Source organism: Typopeltis vanoorti, chromosome 4 (genome assembly GCF_054136105.1).
Source record: "Typopeltis vanoorti isolate ZY-2024b chromosome 4, IOZ_Tvanoo_1.0, whole genome shotgun sequence".
Taxonomy (NCBI): domain Eukaryota; kingdom Metazoa; phylum Arthropoda; class Arachnida; order Uropygi; family Thelyphonidae; genus Typopeltis; species Typopeltis vanoorti.
In genome coordinates this window covers 140,645,145-140,665,783 of record NC_143552.1, presented here as the reverse complement: position 1 = coordinate 140,665,783, position 20,639 = coordinate 140,645,145, and the positions used below count along the sequence as shown (strand labels likewise).

The 20,639-nt window shown below is 33.0% G+C and overlaps 1 protein-coding gene across 2 annotated transcripts in view; it reads right to left on the bottom strand.

The window, feature by feature from the left end:
- LOC150107722 (transducin-like enhancer protein 4) overlaps positions 1-20,639 on the bottom strand; it is a 113,180-nt gene that overhangs the window by 753 nt on the left and 91,788 nt on the right. The window contains exons 12-23 of one of the 2 annotated variants that reach the window (XM_090392026.1): positions 18,337-18,390; positions 16,571-16,711; positions 14,766-14,865; positions 9,521-9,663; positions 9,365-9,429; positions 9,065-9,245; positions 5,522-5,590; positions 5,261-5,362; positions 3,355-3,500; positions 3,060-3,171; positions 2,362-2,444; positions 1,502-1,682 (exon numbers count right to left, since the gene is read on the bottom strand). In XM_090392026.1, coding sequence (XP_090248152.1) covers positions 1,502-1,682; positions 2,362-2,444; positions 3,060-3,171; positions 3,355-3,500; positions 5,261-5,362; positions 5,522-5,590; positions 9,065-9,245; positions 9,365-9,429; positions 9,521-9,663; positions 14,766-14,865; positions 16,571-16,711; positions 18,337-18,390 — 1,377 coding nt within the window. The remainder of the gene's footprint in view (positions 1-1,501; positions 1,683-2,361; positions 2,445-3,059; positions 3,172-3,354; positions 3,501-5,260; positions 5,363-5,521; positions 5,591-9,064; positions 9,246-9,364; positions 9,430-9,520; positions 9,664-14,765; positions 14,866-16,570; positions 16,712-18,336; positions 18,391-20,639) is intronic. The other variant, XM_090392027.1, reaches the window with a different exon arrangement.

The following is a 20,639-nucleotide window of genomic DNA, read 5'->3' as shown; positions in this document are numbered from 1 at the left end:
AGCGGAATATTTATCGGACTAATTTTACAAATGTTTAGAAAAGAAAAGGTGTTGGGAAAAAAAAATGATTTGTACTATTTTTCTAAATTGAATTAAGAGAAAAAAATAATTGCCTTTGCTTTCTAAATAAATAATAAAAACGGCTCTGAATTAATTTCTGTGACGTCAGAACGCAAAAATGCTATTGAGAAACACTTTTATGATTGTCTGATCATTTTCATGCTTGTTTAGTAAAGATTAAGCAGTTTTATTAAAAAAAAAAAAAAGAGGTTAATTTCAGGTTTGGATATAAATCGGATTATTTAAGCATAATCAGACTTACTAGTCATTTTTCTTATATTTGTTTAAAATACATTACAGATTAAACAGCAAAAACCAATAACCGTATTTATCACACGCACACACTTAAAAGTAAATTATTAATAATTGAAAAGCATAGTAAACATACTTTCAAAGTCAAAAATCATGTAATCAAAGTAAATGGCGTATTAATTCTCTTAAAAGAAAGTCATTACCCATTACAAAACCATACATAAAAAAAATCATTAATTAAACTCAACAGGAAAAAAAAAACAGAAGTACTTGACAAAGCGAGAAAAATAACAGCTCAGAAACATCTAAATTAATTCTGAAGTCAAATTATACAAAGCGTGCAATTAAAGTCATTCCGCAAAAAAAAAAAAAAAAAAAAAAAAAAGTTGAAAAATGACAAACTTTACCAATTACGTCAATTAAACGCTAGCGTTCATGAAACTGATACGAGGCACTATTGAAGGTGGCGCTAATTAAAATCTCGTAGAAAAAAGGAATAATTATGAAAACGCTGAAAGCTGGAAATTAACAATTAAGTCAATTAAAATACATCATTCATGAAAATTATAATCTTATACAGTAAAAAAAAAAAAAAAACTACTGCAAGCTAACAATTAAAAACACTTAAATGAAAGGATTCCAATGCTAACGCGTATTTAAAAAAAGCAGACGACATTATATCATTATAGCAAATAGAAATTACAGAATTCGTTTGGACGTAAAATTGAATGTAGAAATAGAAAAAAAAAAAACGTTCGTTAACGTGTAAATTTAACAAGAAGCAGACGACATTCTTATCATTATAGCAAATATAAATTATTCGATTTTTTTGGACGTAAAATTAATTGTAGAAATAGAAAAAACTTTGTATGCTAACCGCAGCAGACAACATTATATCATTATAGCAAATAGAAATTATAGAATTCGTTTGGACATAAAATTGATTGCAGAAACAGAACAATAATTGGTATGCTAACCGCGTAAATTTAACAAAAAAGCAGACGACATTATAGCAAAAGAAATTACAGAATTCATTTGGACGTAAAATTGATTGTAGAAATAGAACAATAATTCGTATGCTAACCGCGTAAATTTAACAAAAAAGCAGACGATATTATATCATAACAAAATAGTAATTATACGATTTTCGGACGTGAAATTGATTGTAGAAATAGAGAAAACAACTTACCTGAAATATGCTAGCACCATAGGGCGTTCTCCATGCATTCAGAAGATTGTCTTTGCCTGTACTAACAAACCACTTCCCACAATAGGCAAATTTTAATGACAATACACAACTTTCGTGTAAATGAAGTTGATATTTATCTGATTTAGTACAATGGAGGACTTCAACGTTGCTGCTTTCCATTCTACAAGAAAAAATAAATAAATACTCTAATTACGAACAAGTTATTAATATCCTAAGTTGTATTACTTGCAAATCTTCAAAATATAAACAAAAACTTGAAAAGGAGTTGACGTTTTTACTTGCTTAAGACTGTTTACACAATTTTACTCTGTAAAAGAAATAATCCCGTGTTTTGCTAAAGAATAAATAAAGGCTTAGCTTAAGAGTCATCATGAAAAAAAAAAAAAAAAGCTTTTAATGAGTACGTTTAGCGCCTTGATGTTTATAATTAGGAACTCGATTCGGATGTCACAAATTAATTTTTTTTTATTTGTTTATTATTGTCATTAATATTATTTGAATGGAATAAATGATACGATTCGCGATTTTTGGCCGAATTACATCTTGAGAAATAGTAACTGATGCGTTTTGTTTTTAAATACGCTTACACAAATTAAAAAAAAAAAAAAAATAAGAATAAGAAATAAGGAAGATTACATAGACATTTGTGGTCCACATGCGCAACTTTTAATGAAAAAAAAAAAAAAAAATTCAAGAACATTTTTTTAAAAATTATTTATTGAAAATTTTAATTTTTAATTAAAAAAGAAATCTTTAATTATTGAAATCTTTATTTTCACCCAAAGTAGTCATTCCAAATTACTTCCCGTTTAAATCTTGATGAACAGAAGTCAACTTACCCTACGGCTAACCATTCTCCAGTGGGACAGTAACCTAAGGAAAATATCTGGGAAGTGAAGTCGTGCTGTTTCAACTGTCTTCCCTGAAAAAAAAAAATACAATAATTTTAATAGAAAAATATAATTACTGTTTTTGTTTTAACATAAAAGTTAATTAATGGATTTTGTGCAGACCCAGTTATTAAAAAAGTAGCTGACCAAAAAATGAGAAAATTTAATTTAATAATTTTTTGTAATAAAAAAATTATTCCTAGGGTGCGTGGTAAAAATTTAGTTCACAATTTCTCCGCGAGGTGGAGCTGGTTGCACTTTCCCCATGCACAAGATTGTTTAGATTAAGATGCGAAGTTATTTTCTGTCGAAATTAACTTCGCCCCCTCAAAGTACAAACTATCATTTCCAACTAATAAACGGCAGACGATGTAATCAGAACTTAACTCCCTAACTCTTGAAATACAATTTTCCTATTCGCATGCGCATGACGGAAGAAGGAAGCAGTGTAGTTGTCCTGCTGGTTTCCTTGGCAATGCTTTTTTTCTATGCTGAGGTACATGCAATTATCTTATTTTTTAATACCAAAAGCTAATTACTAAAGGTTATAGTCACACATTTATATTTCTATTATTGCTTAGCGGGTTATTTTTAGAAATGGGCCCTTTCACAACTAATTTAGTTGGCAAAACATTAATTTTTCTTACCTCGCGGAGATCCCATGACCTAACAGTATTATCCAAGCCACCGGTCCATAGCTTAGTTCCATCACTAGAAATGTCAATACAACTGGCGCCATCTGTATGACCTTGAAACTGCCTATGATGAGATAAAATACAAGTTATTAGTTATGTTTTTTTTTTAAACTACCATTAATAATTTTGCACTTAAGACTAATTATTTCAAAGACTTTATGCAAATTACATATAGCGTTCAGATGTAAAAAGTTAATCGATTTTTTTTTTTTTTTTGAATGATGTGTTTTACATGATGTGTACGTACCTGACTAAGTTTTGATTGTGAAGGTCCCACACTGCAATATTACCATCACTACAACAACTGAAGCATACTTTGGAGTCTGGACTAATAGCTAACGCATAACATGCAGGAGCGCTGGATGTTAGCTCGGCCTTAATACGAGGTGTAGGCTAAGAAAAAAAAAAGACGTAACCTTTATCGAAATTGAAGACATCTTCGATCAATATTAACATTAACAAATCTAACAACAATTTTACTCCAATTTCTGCATTCGTATTTTAGTAATTTAGAGATTAGTGTATCAAATTGGTGTCTATCTATACAAAAGTTGTTATACTGTCATTTGATGTATTGTCTAACCCTAAATGTTTACTAATCAAATTTATTTATTAGAAAAAGTAATGCGATATATATTTATTTATCAATTTTAATTCTATTTTTTAAATAATTAAAATATTTTCTAAAATTTAAAAAAAAGTAGTATACACCTTTAAAAGTATTAAAACATTCCGTAATATTAACATCATAGTCTAATGAAAATAAATTGGCAAATAATGAAGGGTTTAGATCCCAAAGTCCTTTTTAGGACTTCCAGGGTAACAAATGGCAATGCTACATACAGCCAATGAAGTCTTAACTGAGGCTCGACTATTGCCGTTACCCAGCCATGACTAGAGCTTTTTAGCTCAATAACACTCCATCCACACAGATTTTCTTCATTCAGATGACGGGATAAAGAGTCAAGGACTCAGTCCATCGCCCAGTTCTCTTAAAAACTTAAAATAAATCGGTTCGTTGGTTTTGAATCGACCGTGAGATGCGGTGATTAATACCCTTGGAGGGTAATGGATGGCAATGTGCTGTACCAATGAAGTTTAACTGATGTTCGGTTGTTGCTGTTACCCCCTTGGGCGCTGAGATTCGAGAGTTTTGAGTTCGCTCTCTTAAGGTTTTTGCCTAAAGGGAGCAATTTGAGTCTTCGGGGAAAGTGTTCTCCGGCACGGCCCGCTGAGGGGCTTTGTCGGTGAATGATTTTCTTCGGAATTTGAGCGGTTCTGCTCGGTGGTGGGGGAGCCCGTCACTGAGCGGAACCAACGCTGAGATATGGACGGTCTTTCGCCCACTATGGAGTGGCCTAGAGATCACCTTTACTTAAACAGTCGGTGATTAATACCCTTGGAGGGTAATGGATAGCAATGCTGTAGCCAATGAAGTTCTAACTGAGGCTCGGCTATTGCAGAGCTTTTAGCTATTTTTTACCCTATCTATACATTTTCTTTACAGATAACGGGGAATATTTAAAGCATTTTTGCTTCATCCATCTAGCCAAAAAAAATTATATTTTTATAACAGATGCAACTTAATAATTGGGTCTTAATTATGTATTGTATATATATTTTGGTTCACAGATCAAATAACTCAAAACATTGGAAAATAAATCAGAAGGCAGCTTAAACTCAATTTCATTTTAAATCAGAAACTACTACTATATATTAATATTACTTTCCTTAAATTCCCAAGTTACTTTCCTTAAATCTGACCTACGCTCTTACTTCCTACTTAATTCAAACAACATAATTCTGTTATCCCATCAGATGGATAAAATCTGTTGTAACAGCATTTTGTGACAAAGCACATCAGCATCCTCTTGGCGAGTTACCAACGAAGTATTAGAATAACTTCATACTCAGATAGTATTGATATTAAAAAACGGGAGTGTGTGTGTGTGTGTGTGTGTGTGTGTGTGTGTAGGCGTGCGTGCGCCAGGGGAACAGAAGCTAGCTGTATTGAAACAGATGGACGAAAATGGCAGATTTTAATGTTTACTTTTTAAACATAATGTGTTGGCATAATCCAATTTAAGTCACCTTTCCCACTAAATTCACGATATCATTTTACACTTCTATAAATAATTCTTACTTCAACTTACCGTTCCTAAGTCCCAAATACATATCGTACTGGCTTCACCACCAACAATTAACGTCCGACCATCTGGTAACAATTTGCACGACCTAATATAGCTGTCTCGTTGCTATGGTAACAGAAACAAAAAGGCATCGCTTGAAGATATTAAAATAAGTATGAAAATTGAGTAAAAAAAAAAATTGCTACTTTTTTTTTTTTTTTAAATTTCAATTAATAGATACATTTTTCATTTTAAAATACATATAATTAGGAATGTAAAACTTACTAGGCAGTCGAGTTGAAATACAGGGCTCCTGGTCGTGGGTTGAGTGATGTTCCATACTTTCACACATCCCTGTGAGAAGGGAAAAAAAAAAAGACCATTAAAAGGAGGAAGTTGTTCTCATCCCAAGTACTTAGGTTATAATTAATAGGTTTTAATCTTTTCTCAGTACATTTGGCAACAGTCCAAGACTTCAAGGATCTTGTGAACAGGTGTGTGGGATATTCATCAATTTTTTTTTTTTTTTTTTAAATCTCACTTCTTAACCGTATGATGGCTATCACCATCTAAAAAAACCCCTTGTAATAAAGTAGAAAAAAAAAAACGACTTTTATACTAGTGGTTAAAACTCGGGGGGGGGGGGCTCACGTGCATATAATTATGCAAACATGAAATTGCGTCAATATTTAAATCTCAATCGTTTACCAATTCTTTGCACATCCTTTTTCCTTCTATTTTCGTCCCCCTTTTTCCCCGAAAGAAAAAAATAACCCTGAGGTCATAAAGGAATAATAATCACCAAGGGAAGTTTAAAAAAAAAAAAAAAATTGACGTCTACAAATTTTCTCGTCAATGCAATTACTGATGTTGAGATACACGTCGAAAATAAAAAAATGTTTTAAAAATAGACAAAATTATATAGCAGTACAAGCTGGGACAAATGATTAAAAATCGGAGGAAAAGCAGCATAATATTCATTGGTTGTACGAGTTCGGCAAAGTAAGAAGACTGATTTTTATTTTTATTTTTTTTGAGAGCAGAGAACAGGAATATATGTTCCTATAGGCTTAAATTTTCCCTTATTTCACGATCATTGAAACTACAGCCACGGAACGAAGAAATATCCTGTGTCATCTGTGTGCGATCTCTGGTTGGTTTGTCCATTTTTATGGAAGGAGGAGGTTGCTAACTCAGCTGAAATTAATTATTAAAAATATATATATATATTCATAGGCGTTAATATTTTCTCAGTACGTTCGGCAACAGTCCCACTTCAGGGATCTTGGGAACAAGGAATTTGAATCAGATTCTGTTTATCGGTATTTTCGCCAGCTCAGCCCCTTTTTGCTAGACGTTCGTGTGTTAGGAGCATTGCTTTTTATTAAGGTGTTTGACGCGTTCGTAATAGGAACGAGTGAGATAACTGTAATCTACGTTAAAGGAAAGGCGTTAGCTATGACATTCCACAGAATGTTTTTAGAATTGTCATAGTTATAAAAAAAAAAAAAAAAAAAAAAACCTAAGACAAGGAAACACTCATAAAATCATACATGAAGTGAGAAGCTACTAAAGAAAACTTAGGTGATTGTTGTACAATAAGGCCCTCCATAGCTCAGTTAGTAAGGACGATGCCCTTTGTTTGGAAAGATCTGGGGATTCAAATACACTCTTTGTTTTTCATCCCGGAAACCACCTAAACACGTCATCATACATAGCCTTAGAAGCCTAGTTGCTTTGCGACCGTAAATCCAAAAACAACCGAGCCGGTACAGTAAAATATTTAAATAGAAAAGCTTATATTTATTCATTTTATTCAATAAACGTTTATTACGATAAAATCAGTGGCGACTCGTGGCTTGAAATCGTGGGGGTGCTGCAACTTTCGAAATATACATACACACTGTAAGTACAGTGTGTATGTATATGTATGTATGTTTATCCAAACACATATACACGTGTTTGGATAAAATATCAAAATTATGGTAAAAATTAAAAAAAAAAAAATAAACATGAAACAATATTGTTTATTATCGATAAAATTGTACAGTTTGGTATAATTCAAAATTAAAATATATTCCTGTTTTGTTTCATGAAAAAATATTGTTTATTATTGATAAAATTATACAGTTTGGTATAATTCAAAATTACTTAAAAATAAAATCCATTATCATAACCCCAATAATGTTCTAAAATAAAAACTATAACAAATGTTATGTCTTTAATTGTAATGTCCAAATATTTAAAGAGACGAAGTAAACACGATAAGCACTACGAACACTCTACTACTGGCGCAAACTGCATGTAAACAACAGTGGAACTGCGTGACGGACAGTGCCGCATTACGCTAATAGCTCGCATCTCACTATGACGTGCATATGCTTGCGCGCGTAGCAATATGACACTGTGGTAAACACAGTGCTGCTCGCGTCCTTTGACCTCCTAGGTGCTACAGGATGGATTTTTATTTTTTATATACAAAATAAGAGAATTGTACAGGATTGTTGATGATAAAATTAAATATTACAAGCAAATGTATTTATATATCGAGAAAAATTGGGGATGCTGCAGTTCCGCAGTGCCTATGCACGAGTCGCCCTTGGATAAAATTATATCTTGATTAACGTAAGAGGGAAGTAAGATTTTTCTAGTTGGCCAAGAATGCAAAGATTTTAAATAGGAATGCGTGCGTTTATTATATCTGTCAGTAACTGACGAACAAATCCTAACTAGTCTTCTATAGCAGATGTCATGATATAGAGATACTAGAAGAACTTATAATCCCATATTAATATACTTTTAATTTTTTTTAAATTAAAAATCATGTATTGTCTTTTAATTGAAGAAAGAAAGCAGACAAAACTGTTAATCTTAACTTTTAGAAGTCGGTGTCTAGCCTGTGTTACGATCGATTGTTGAGTTTATAACTATCCAAGATTTTCTGGCTTACGATTAATGCGAGTGCAGCAGACAGCTGTTGCCATTTTGTGTTCCTTATCCGAACCGGTATTATCGCGTGAAGTAGCGAGAGTTTTGATATCGATTTTGTCAAAACTGCTGGGGAAGTACGACGGTCCCAGCTAATTCTGTGCATTCTCTCTTTCTCTCTCTCTCTCTGTTTTGTCAAAACTTGAAATTTTGAAATGGGAATTTTACCACTCCGCATGAGACTCATTAAAGTCTTCTTCATTTGAAAAACCAAGTTTTTGAACTGAAGGCTAAATAAACTTTCCATCCAAAGGGCAGATTCGTTTTTCTGATTGCGCTGCAGAATTTCAAAAAAAAAAAATATATATATATTTCTTGATAAAAAAATCAAGTGGATATTAAATATCCAGCATTATTTCAAAGTCGAATGTAAAAACGATGAAAGTTTCGTAAAAATAAGTTGACCAAAGAGCTTTACGAGAATACATTCGCCGGCATTTACAAGTTGCCCTAGCGCGGATCTTATAGGAAACATGACCGCAATGCACAAGCGTCCATTCGCCTCCTATTGGTCCATTTTAATAAGGTTCCACTGGCCTGACAGCTGTGGCGAAGTGGTTGGTTTTCGTCAAGAGACCAGGCAGAAACTCTTTCAATACTAAGAAACTTGAAACGTCGGAGAAGTATTTTTGGTAAGCGAACTCTCGGTCGGGTATTCGGCTTTGAAATAATGCTGGATTTAGTATCCACTTGATTTTTTTTTATCATTTTTGTATCGCCGAACTGAAGTCTTTTGGCTCTTTATTTTAGTCAATATATTTCTTGATTTTTTTTTTTTTTTTTTTTTTTTTTTAATATTTCGATTTCAATCTCCAATTGAGTCAACAGAAGCGCACTCACTTTTCCACCGGTGTAGACAAACTTAGTTGGATTACTGATCGTCACGGCACAAACCACTTCTCCATGGCTAAGAGTAGTCATCTGACGGGCACACCTAGGTATACCAGGTCCTATTAGGGCGTCAGGAGGGAAAGGCACAGGTTGCATCTGGCCGTCGGCACTCACGTGGAACGAGCATGCCCTGAAAAAAAGAAAGAAAAAAAAATTTTTTTTTTTTTAAAGCATTTTGGAAAGAAAAAAAAAACCATAAGAGAAAAAGATAAAATCCTAAACCATATCTAAATAAGACTAAATACTTACGGCTTGCCACCTGGTATCGTGCCGAAAGGGGGCGCCCTCATCGTGGAATGGGAATCGTAGCTAACCTAAAAAAAAAACGACATTAAAGCTATGCACAAATCACAGATGAAAACAATTAAAAATCTAGGCCTAAAAAAGCTAATATTAAATACTCACCAATGGCCTAGCATACGAATTGAGAGTAGGAGGAGAGGAGTTATGAGGAACCCTCTGGGGGTAGGCAGAACCATTAGAGCTGAGGTCAGCAGGCACGCACGGTTGAGGGGCAGACCCACTAGGAACTGGGTATGGATAAGGACCTAAAAGAAGAAAAAAAAAAAAAGAAAAAATGTGATAAACATATTTAAGGAATACCCGACCAAAACTGCACTCGCTCAATTGCTCTTTAACAATGATCGTACGGCCAAGACAACAGCCGGTAAACTGCTTTACAAGAGACGTGCATGCAATGCCTTGCCAACCATGTAGTCAACATGTATAACCATCATTTACAATTAACCCCCCGCCAAGTCGGGTGGGGAGACTGGGAGGGGGGGGGAGGCGGGTAAGAAGGAAAGGAAAGGAAGAGAGAAGTGCGCCAACATGTTCGGTACAACCGAGTACTTGTACATAATTTAAGCGAGAAGCTACGGGATACGAGGAGCGAGGTGATGCTATCGGTTGCTAGAAGAACGGTTCATGCGAACATTAATTGATTTTCGTTAATGAGGCGTTCGTTATAATGAAGGAGAATGGATGAGTGCCGCAAGCTTCAGTGCTCCATTCAAGGGCCTTCTTCCACGTGATGAATTAGAATATTGGCTGAATTTTAACAGCTTAGCACCTAATTGTAGCTCAATTAGCTTGCTTCGTTACTGAAGCAATGACAGGAAAATGTATTTTAAATTTGTCCGGCTGAGTCCTCTGAAGGAACCGCAAAGATGAGGCCGGACGGGTCTCACACCCACACACACAAGCCAGAAGTATTGGGTGGTTTCACTTTAAAATACAAACAAAAGTGTAAATACGAACTATTCAGGAACAATGTCTTCCACCTTGAAATCAATTGATGAAGGTTGGGATACCTTCGTAATCTTTCGATAACTATGATTAAATAAATAAATAAATGTAAATAAGGACTGGCTTAAAGGGGCGAAGCAAGAATGCTTTTCATCTTCCCCGTTATCTGTAGCGGACAGTGTAGGGATAAGGTGTTATTGAGCTATTAAAGCTCTGATCATGGCGGGAGGATAACAGCAATAGCCGAGCCTCAGTTAGAACTTCATTGGCTACAGCATTGCCATCCATTACTCTCCAAGGGTATTCGATTGAATGAATCAATCACCGCATTTCACGGTCGATTGATCTTCCGTCACTATGATTAAAAAATTATCAATAGAATTACTAAAAAGTTAATAGTAATAAATAATAGGTGTCTTATCATAAACTCGCTGTTTCATTCAGATATTTCAAGCAATGAAATTTATATTTAGTTATATTGTCTAATATATAATTTACTTTCATATTCTTAATAAAAAATTTTAATTCAGACATAGTTTTTCACAAACGTGACCTCATAGTGTCTTAATATAGCTGCGTAAGAAATCAATGCATAGATATTATATTATAATAAAATAGGAAACATTTTTCAACCTACCATATTTTAATTGTAAAAAAATATTTACATACAAATATACACACTCCTCATTTCAATCGATGTTAACCAGAATTTGTATTAATTCAAATTCGTATTTGGGATTATTACAAAAATTTATTAATGTTATCTTGTTGTTCAGAATCTTTAGGATGTATCGAGTGGTCTTAATTTTAGTTTAAAATGGGCCATTTTAGTGACAAAACGGTTCGAAATGATCGAAATTATACGCTACAAATAAAATCAACTGGCTTCACATACCAACAAATACGTCAACATGTTAGCAATAGTTCTATAATGACGTCATTGATTACCATGACAACTGCACGTATATCAATTATCGTTTATAATTTTATACCATTTCAAAAAAATGACAGTGAAAACTAATCAAATGAAGCCAAAATTACATAAATTGTCAAATTTTAGTAGAAGATTCTTAATACACCATTTCTTTTTTCAAATAAAAGTCTGCCAAGTTGGACCAAAGTTATTACAAATCATCACAGGGTGAGAGGGTAACAAATGGTAATGCTGTACCAATGAAGTTTTAACTGAGGCTCGGCTATTGCCGTTACCCAGCCATGACTAGAGCTTTTTAGCTCAATAACACTCCATCCACACAGATTATCTTCATTCAGATGACGGGATAAAGAGTCAAGGACTCAGTCCATCTCCCAGTTCTTTTAAGAACTTTAAGAACAAATCATCACTAGGTAGGGTGAATCCACCGTGAGATGCGGTGATTAACGCCCTTGGATGGCAATGCTGTAGCCAATGAAGCTCTAACTGAGGCTCGGCTATTGCTGTTACTCTTGCCTTGATCAGAGCTTTAATAGCTCAATAACACCTTATCCCTACACCGTCCTCTACAGATAACGGGGAAGATTAAAAGCATTCTTGCTTCGTCCCTTTAAGCCAGTCCTTATAAGGACTGGCTTAAAGGGACGAAGAATACTATTGCGAAACGATATTTTAATAATTGTCACTGATCCTTTCCATGTTTATTTAATAGAATTTTAAAATCTAATAATTAGTCATAAAAAAAAATTAAAAGCAATTAAATATTTTTAGTTTCCTCCTGACAAACATACAGACTAATATAGATACATTAAACCTTAAAGATGAAAACAGAAATTTAAAAAAAAAAAGCAAGGATTAATATATGCAATAAGGAGCTTTATATCATGAAAAGAAGAGACTTTATAAGTTCTTTAAGTGATCCTTTCTTGAGTAAAGCATTAGGAGAAATACTATCATGAGAATTTCCCTTTTGGAAAAAAGATTCTTGCAAAACAATCCTCTAATAGTTCCTTGCTACATTTTATAAATCTTTTAAGGATTATCTTTTATAATCCTGTTTCTTCTTTTTTATTTAATTTCTTTTTTTTTTTTTTTTTGTCATTTAGCTGCAGATTTCCAGACCATGTCTTCTTAAGTATCAGGATGTTTTTCATTCATTAAGTCTTTCAATATATTCTGCCCGTCTTACACACGCACACACAACGGATTAGATATTTTAACATAATACCCAAGACTGCTTTATTTTTCCAAGATGTGCTATTAGTGTATACGCTAATTTGGAACCAGCTTTTTAAGCAGATAATGTTTTGAAATTATTGAAAGTATTAGAATTAAGTGAGACTTATCCCGTACCATAGATAAAAAGCAAACCTCTCTAATTAACGTAGTTAATTGGCAAGGAAAGCACAATTAAAACAAGGGTAAAAGATTGCTAAATACATTGACACAAACAAAAAAAAAAAAAAGCATGGATTAAGACGATTTTTGGATGAATAAAACGCCATAGGAAATGTTTTTGTTCTTTAAGAAAGAAATGATACAATTAAAGATGCTTTGCTCTTAATTTGAAGGGGATTACTTGTAGATAAATGCTAATGAACTCAACATAACTAAACGTAATTCGTCACATTTGAAGAATTTTAAGTTTTTTTTCTTTCAATCGTCCATATTGAGAAGCAGAACAGAAATAACACGAAATAACATCACGAATAATAAAGTTTTGTTTATTAACAAGTTATTAGTAATAAATAAAAAGGTGTCTTATCATAACTTGCTGTTTCATTCAGATACTTCATGCAATGAAATTTATATTTAGTTATATTGTCTAATATATAATTTACTTTCATATTCTTAATAAAATTTTAGTCATCTTTTAGGCATTTTTTTTCCAGATATGATTCTCCTGCACAAAAGGTTGTAAACTATAATGCATTAGTACCGTGAATGGGTTACGGATTTTCTTAATTTTATTTATTTTGACATAATCATGAATCCTGCTCTTCAAACCAAACACGGGACTTGTTTAAACCACTTCAGGCCTCCAAATAATCATGGTGATTGTATCACACAGTACGATCAAATTTATCTCTCATTTAAAGACAATTACAAAACATCCATGACGGCCAATCAGGCCGTCTTATACTTTTTTTCAATCTCTTCGTATCCCAATATTTTCTTATTCTTGCTATGATCATTTATCTGACCATAGCAAGAATAAGATTGCTCGGGTGGATCACATTGCTCAATGTGATCCACCCAAGTGCCTTTATTCAAAATTTCATGCCTTTAATGAAACAATGAAAATTTCTCTTCTTCCCTGCCAGGGCGTTTATAATTTTGATGTTTTTTTTTTCCCCTTACTAAACAGATATTTCGCACCAATATCTGGACGCATCACCAGGTAGTTTTCGCTAACAAATTTTAAAAAAATTGCCGTTAATTTCTTGTCTGTAATCACTGCTCGAATCTTAATATGATTCTCGTGTTTCATAATTTAACCAGTTAACCTATTTTGACTTCAAACTTTGGACTCAGCGATGCTGACAATGGACTTTATGTTTCGAACAATGAGGTTTTAAAAACCTAACAATTCCACCTCCTATATATATATTTTTTTTATTCATTTTATTAACGAAAAATTAAGTTTGGATCTCCTGACTCTTTATACTATCATCCAAAGGCTTGGTTTTGATTTCAGTCACTGCCAAATTCTATCTTAATTGTGTGTTTTCTGGCCAGTTTGTTTTGCAGGGTGAGAATCCCAGGGTTTCCTGAGAACGTTACCCCCCCCTCCCCCTCTTTTTTTTTTTTTACATCAATCCTACATACGGAAGGTCAAACTCACAGTACATTAGTACCCAAAGATACCCAATAAGGAACTTAGTCCGATGATAGAACCCTATGCTACATTAACAATGCTGGGGATGAACTGAGTTTAAAATCTGGATACAAAACACGATCCAGTCACTACATGTCTTAATAAAGAAGGTGGTGTCACGCCAGGATGTAAATTCATCTACCACTTAGAGAGATTTAAAAATTCATGTCATAGTGGAAGTTCGAAAACACAGCCTACTGGTCTGGAAATTAGACCAACAGGTTGCACAGTATCCTCGGCCAATAACACTGGTATTTGAACTAAGGTATCTTTTTTTTTTTTAATCTTTTTTTTTTTTTTTTTTTTTTTTTTTCTCTTCAAGCAATGACCATATCAAATCCATTGACTTTGTGGCTCGTTTACCTGTCCCTACAGTGAAATCGAGAAGATGAGAAACTTTGTAGCTAAGTTCCTTTGGGATTCTTTATCCCTCATTAATAAGTGGATTAGAACCCCCCCCCCCCTCAGAAAACGTTATCCTTTTATTAGGGTAAAATTTTATGCCCTTAGGATATGAATTCATTTACAAAAATGATTTTTATTTCAATAGTAGATAGGAATAATAACGTATAATATTTCAATGGCCTTACCTAACTGTGGAGGTTTTGGCTGTACCTTTGGACCTGATGGCGAAGACCGCGAGCTGGTCGGGGTCACTGCTTTTGGAACTGGTGTTAATGGCTTTTCGTTCTGAAAAAAAAAAAAAACATTAAAAATTTGACTGATACTGTTGTCCTACTGAAACATTTTTAAAACGTCACGCAACTACAGCGCAGCATAATCTATGGCTCACAGTTGCATGACTTTAAAAGAGTCACTTCATTAATTAACACTGAACTATTAGCAGAAACAAAGACGGTGCGTTAACAGTATGCGGTAGAATAGTTCAAGTGTCTTTTCACGATTGCTACAGCGGAGATTTAGAATCAACAAGGGTGTCCTTATTATTTAGAAAAGCTCTCTATTGTAAGTGACCTGAAAACCAACTCTGTTGCAGATGTGCGGCCATACATCATCGCCTGTACACACAGGGATGTGCTATCTGCCAAGATAATTTATTAAGAACACCTGACATTATCACGGAGGCCTTGGAAAAGCCCATGACTCCCACCCTGAGCAGTACGCTAAGTCAACTATGTCTTAGGCTTAATGAGGTAACAAGATGGCTAGCTCAGCAAAGACTGAAGAGTAATGGGGTCTCCAAGATTCTTGCAACAGAGATCGTTGATAAGAGTATGGGGAAATAGGAGTATACTAAAGCGACTACTTAAGGAAAGCATTTTTGGAACTAAATTCCCATTACATCGCGTCATTAGAGTTGTTACACGTATTCACTGTAGAACAATGGTTGTTATGGTAATGTTGTATAAAAATGTCTGCGACATTTTTTTAAATTTTAAAATGGTACCTGAGAAATTTTTTTTTCGGACAAAAAATATTAAATTTTTTGTCCGAAAAAAAAAATTATTAAAATGTCAAGGACAAAAAAAATTCTAATAAAAACGTCCTGAACAAAAAAAAATTTTTTTTTGTCCGTGACGTTTTTATAATTTTTTTGTTTCGAATTTTTTCTTTTTTATTAAAATATCTTAATTGAAACGTTCGAAGCAAAAAATTTTTTCCGACATTTTCGTAAAAACTTTAGACAAAAAAATGAATAAAATTTTAATATGATAAAAACGTTCGCACTTAAAAAAAATTATTAAAATATTTTTAAGAACATCCGAGACAAAAAAAAAAAAAAAAAAAATTGCCCACGAAGTTTTTAAAATTAAAAATTTAAAGTTTAAAAAATTAATACTTTTTGGTCCTGTAAGTGTAATTTGTTTTTTGTCCCGGACGTTCTTAAAAATATTTTAATAAAAAATTTTAAGGGCGCGAAGTTATTAAAAAAAAATGACTCGTGCTTTTTTGTTTCTAATGTTAATTTTATCATATTAAAATTTTATTATTTTTTTTCTCATTTTTTTTAAATAAAAATATCTTTATTGAAACGTTCGAAGCAAAAATTTTTTCCGACATTTTCGTAAAAACTTTAGGCAAAAAAATTAATAAAATTTTAATATGATAAAATTAACATTAGAAACAAAAAAGCACGAGTCATTTTTTTTTTTTAACTTCGCGCCCTTAAAATTTTTTATTAAAATATTTTTAAGAACGTCCGGGACAAAAAACAAATTACACTTACAGGACCAAAAAGTATTAATTTATTAAAATTTTATAAATTTATAATAAAAATGACATTTTTATAAAAACGTCGGACAAAAAAACTGTCGGCAATACTTCATATATAAAATGTGTCCAAAGCGATTTCTTCTCCCCACCCCCCAAGAAACGGCTTTATTACTTTAAATTTGGCGCAATAGCTTTGATATCCTCAGAAACAATTACTAACCATGTCTTTCTGCTTAGGTAATACTGGAGTACTCCTACTAGATGAAGATTCGCTACGACTTGGAGGTCGATCCTTCTTCATGAAACGATCCGTTCCGTTTTCTCTTGGCGAAAGCAAACCATTGGGTGGAGAGATTGGATCCTAAACAGGAAAAGGGGAAAAAGTTGCTGATATAAATCTACCAACAAAATACAATATTAAAGAGTCTAAATATATCATCCTATATTTAATACTAAATCGCATTTATGTGAGATTAAGTTGCGCCTTTTTTTTTTATTTTTTACTTGTTACTAAAGATTACAAATGGGATTATTGCTTTTTCTGAAGGAAAAAAACTAAATCATTTGATTTTTCTGGCTAGAGAATTAGAAATACTCTCAAGATGATGCTTACAGACGTCTTTGATATTTCATGGATTTTGTTCTCCAAGAAAGCCAAGATAATGATTTTGGTCCAGTTGAGAAAACTTGTACCTTCTTTTTGGATGTTATTAATGTCCTTCAGAGTAGTAAAGATTGCACAAAGTGTGTCTAATTTAAATGCTAGCCTTATGATTGTTTCGGTAACAATAAGAATCTGAAACACATAAATTTGTATCCAATAATGCTAACTTAAAATTCCACTTCATTATCTTTGATGAAATAATAATGTAGTATCACTTAGTATAAGATCCATGTGATGTCATCAAAAAGGACTGTCAGTAGTCATGCATCTTCTACAAATGAAGTTTTTCATGGACCACAGGCACATCCCAGTCTCAAACATTCTAAAAGTCAAAGGCAGTTAGGAATATCTTAGAGAACAAAGCACTGGCAGAGTAATGGTAGCTTGGAGGATGCTATTCTCATCTGTGTAAGAAATAACCCATCGTATTGCAGATATAGGCTACGTTGCTATCTATGTACCAAACTCCCAATTTATCGTCTGATAGCGCGCCACTATAAGATAGGGCGTTAACAGTACCAGTAATAACTTATGTAAAGCCAATGAGATGCTACTTCAAAACGTTCCTTACAGTTTTAAATATTACATTTTTCTCGCAATTCAAGGACTTTCCTACTTCTAGGGTTTTTTTTTTTTTTTTTTTTTTTTTTGTAGTAAGGAATAATAATAGCTGAGTGAGCTTTCACACAATGTTGCTCTTCAACTTCATATTTCATAGGATTTACACCTTTGCTCATTTTTTATTGTATTCCCGATTCCTTTTATGTTTGTTCTTTCTCCATCTAGATGTTTGAGACATTTTAATATACATTGAGCCAACAAAGAACTACACACGAAGTTTTTCTCATAAATCTTTTTATGTAAGTTTGTCATTACGCCTTGGAGAACTTATTATGGCACCACAGTGTAACAAAAATACTTATACTAGCTGTTATGAACATTCTCCTGTTGCGCCATCTAGTAACATTTAAACAAACCAAATGATATCAAACTCTACATATGATATTCAACTTAAATTTATTTTTCCCCAACAAAATCAAAGCGATAGAAGAAAAACACAATGCGACAGAAAAGACATTTAAATTTGAAGATAAAAACTTTTATTAAGAAAAATCTAACAAGGTGAATCTCAGATTTACGAAGAAAAGCCCATGTATTAGGATTTATTTTAAAAAGAAAAGCCAATGCATTTTCTGATTGCAGATCGTTAGTAGTTTGGAAAAAAAAAAAAAAGCTGTCTAGCTTCACTTAGTAAGTCCCACAACCAGCTACATTGATACCCAAAACCACCTTGTTAGTTTAGAAGTTCAAAATGTCCTAACCTCATTGGATTCATCGACGACCAGTTCCTGATCACTTTTGTCTCCGTCAATGCCCTATGAGTTAAAAATAGCCAATCAGAGTCACTGATATTTTGTATTGGCTTGCCCAATATCAACGATTGACACAAAAACAACACAGATTACATTTAGCGTGTGTGTGTGTGTGTGGTATTCTCTTTAACTTTGTGGCTTGCACAGCATATTTAGCTTTTCTGCATGTTTCACCTGATGAGGCTCGGTAAACGAAACAGCTAAAATGTTATCGAAACTTCTAGTGACTAAGATAAAGTGAGAAGACTTATAATTTAAGTAGGGACATCTCTTTTTAGGCCCAAAATAATTTGAATTGGAATGGATTCAAACTTAAGGTAGTCCGTGAGCTAGATGTGTGTGTGTGTGTGTGTGCAGGACACAAAGTAAAAAGAAACTCTGCAAAGCTGTTGTACTCAGTCCCTAATTACTTCACAGAATTCCAATTTATTTTGAAATTAAAAACTTTCCAGGAGGCCAAATGGTCCTGTAAATATGTAACAGACATGTATTGTTAATATAACGATAACTGCCAATAAGCCTAAGTTTTCAGTGTTCTTAAATATGTTAAAATCGATATGTGGAATCTTAAATGTATAAAAATCTCAATATTTCAGGATTAATTCAAATTGTGTTAGAATATGATTTTTATTGACAATGCCATTGACGAAAAATTGTAAACTTATAACAACAATCAGTAGTATGGGTGGGCCAGGGGGTTAGATAATACATCCAGTAGCTGTAGAATTACAACAAATACTTTGTGTGAAGGAAGGACTGCGTTGGGGGGGGGGTATGAATTTCTTATGCTCTGACGAAAAAATAAAATAAAATCCTTGTATCCGTAATTTTTCAGATATATTAGTAACTATGAACGAACACTTAAGGCAGTGACAAGTCTACGAACAGAATCCATCAAGGAATTTTCAACGATTCACATGATTTCTTTGGAAGTGTATAAAAAGAAAAAAAATCACACGTAAAAAATTATATTTGCAATAATAAAGAAAAAAAATCACACGAAATTATATTTGCAATAATATAATATATGATTGGGATATATTTGCAATAATATACGATTGGGATCATAATTTATATTCTTCTGGAGTCTTAATCTTGATAAGAAAGTCATTCCTACCCTAAAGATAAAGAAATTATTGAGCTATTAAAGCTCTGATCATGGCAGGAGGATAACAGCAATAGCCGAGCCTCAGTTAGAACTTCATTGGCTACAGCATTGCCATCCATTACCCTCCAAAGGGTATTGGATTGAATGAATCAATCACCGCCATAAAGAAATTATTTTATTAAGTTCTTAAAAGAACTGGGCGATGGACTGAGTCCCTGACTCTTTATCCCGTCATCTGAATGAAGAAAATCTGTGTGGATGGAATGTTATTGAGCTAAAAAGCTCTTGTCATGGCTGGGTAACGGCAATAGCCGAACCTCAGCTAAAACTTCATTGGCTACAGCATTGCCATTCGTTACCCTGGAAGTCCTAAAAAGGATTTTTTTTCCTTCTTATCAGACCCCATAAGAGATCCATAAAGAAACTAATTGCTGTAGATGCCAACTCATTATTTTATATACAAGTTAAAAAATGGTGTGTTATCATATTAAAATAATTTTAGAAAAAAAGAGGGATATTTAAACTATTTCCTTTCATTTTGTAAATATATTATACTTGTCAAGAAATTATATTCTCAGATATAAAAATATTATCGGTATCATCGAGATAACTTTCATATGTCTTTGATAGCTCTCATTGATGAGATTGCATAATATTAAAACCTAATGTATCCCATAATGCACAGTGTGCTGTGCATTATGGGATACAGGAAATTGATATGAAATTAGCTATGCTCAGGTAAAATATGGATGAAGAAAGAAAGAAATTAATTTAAATTAAATTAATTTTTATTAATTTAATTTCTTACATTTAAAAGATTTACAACCTTTCATGGGTGTTGTAACAAAAATGTTAATGAAATTTTTATTCTGTTAGGAGACGAAAACTTTACACTACTAGGTGGCAGCACCTGTTGGTAACCCAACTTTTTTTTTTTTTTTTTTTTTTTTTAAGTTTATTTCGGATATTTTTAGAGAGCGTAGTTTACCTTATCCTCCTGAGATCCACCACTAACGATATCTCCTGCCCTTTTTTTTTTATTATTATCATCGCGTAGACTTTTTATCAGTCCACTGCACAGTTTGGCAAGTAGCAGACTGCAGTTCAAATCCTCAAAATGTTTTTCTTTTCTTTTATACGACTG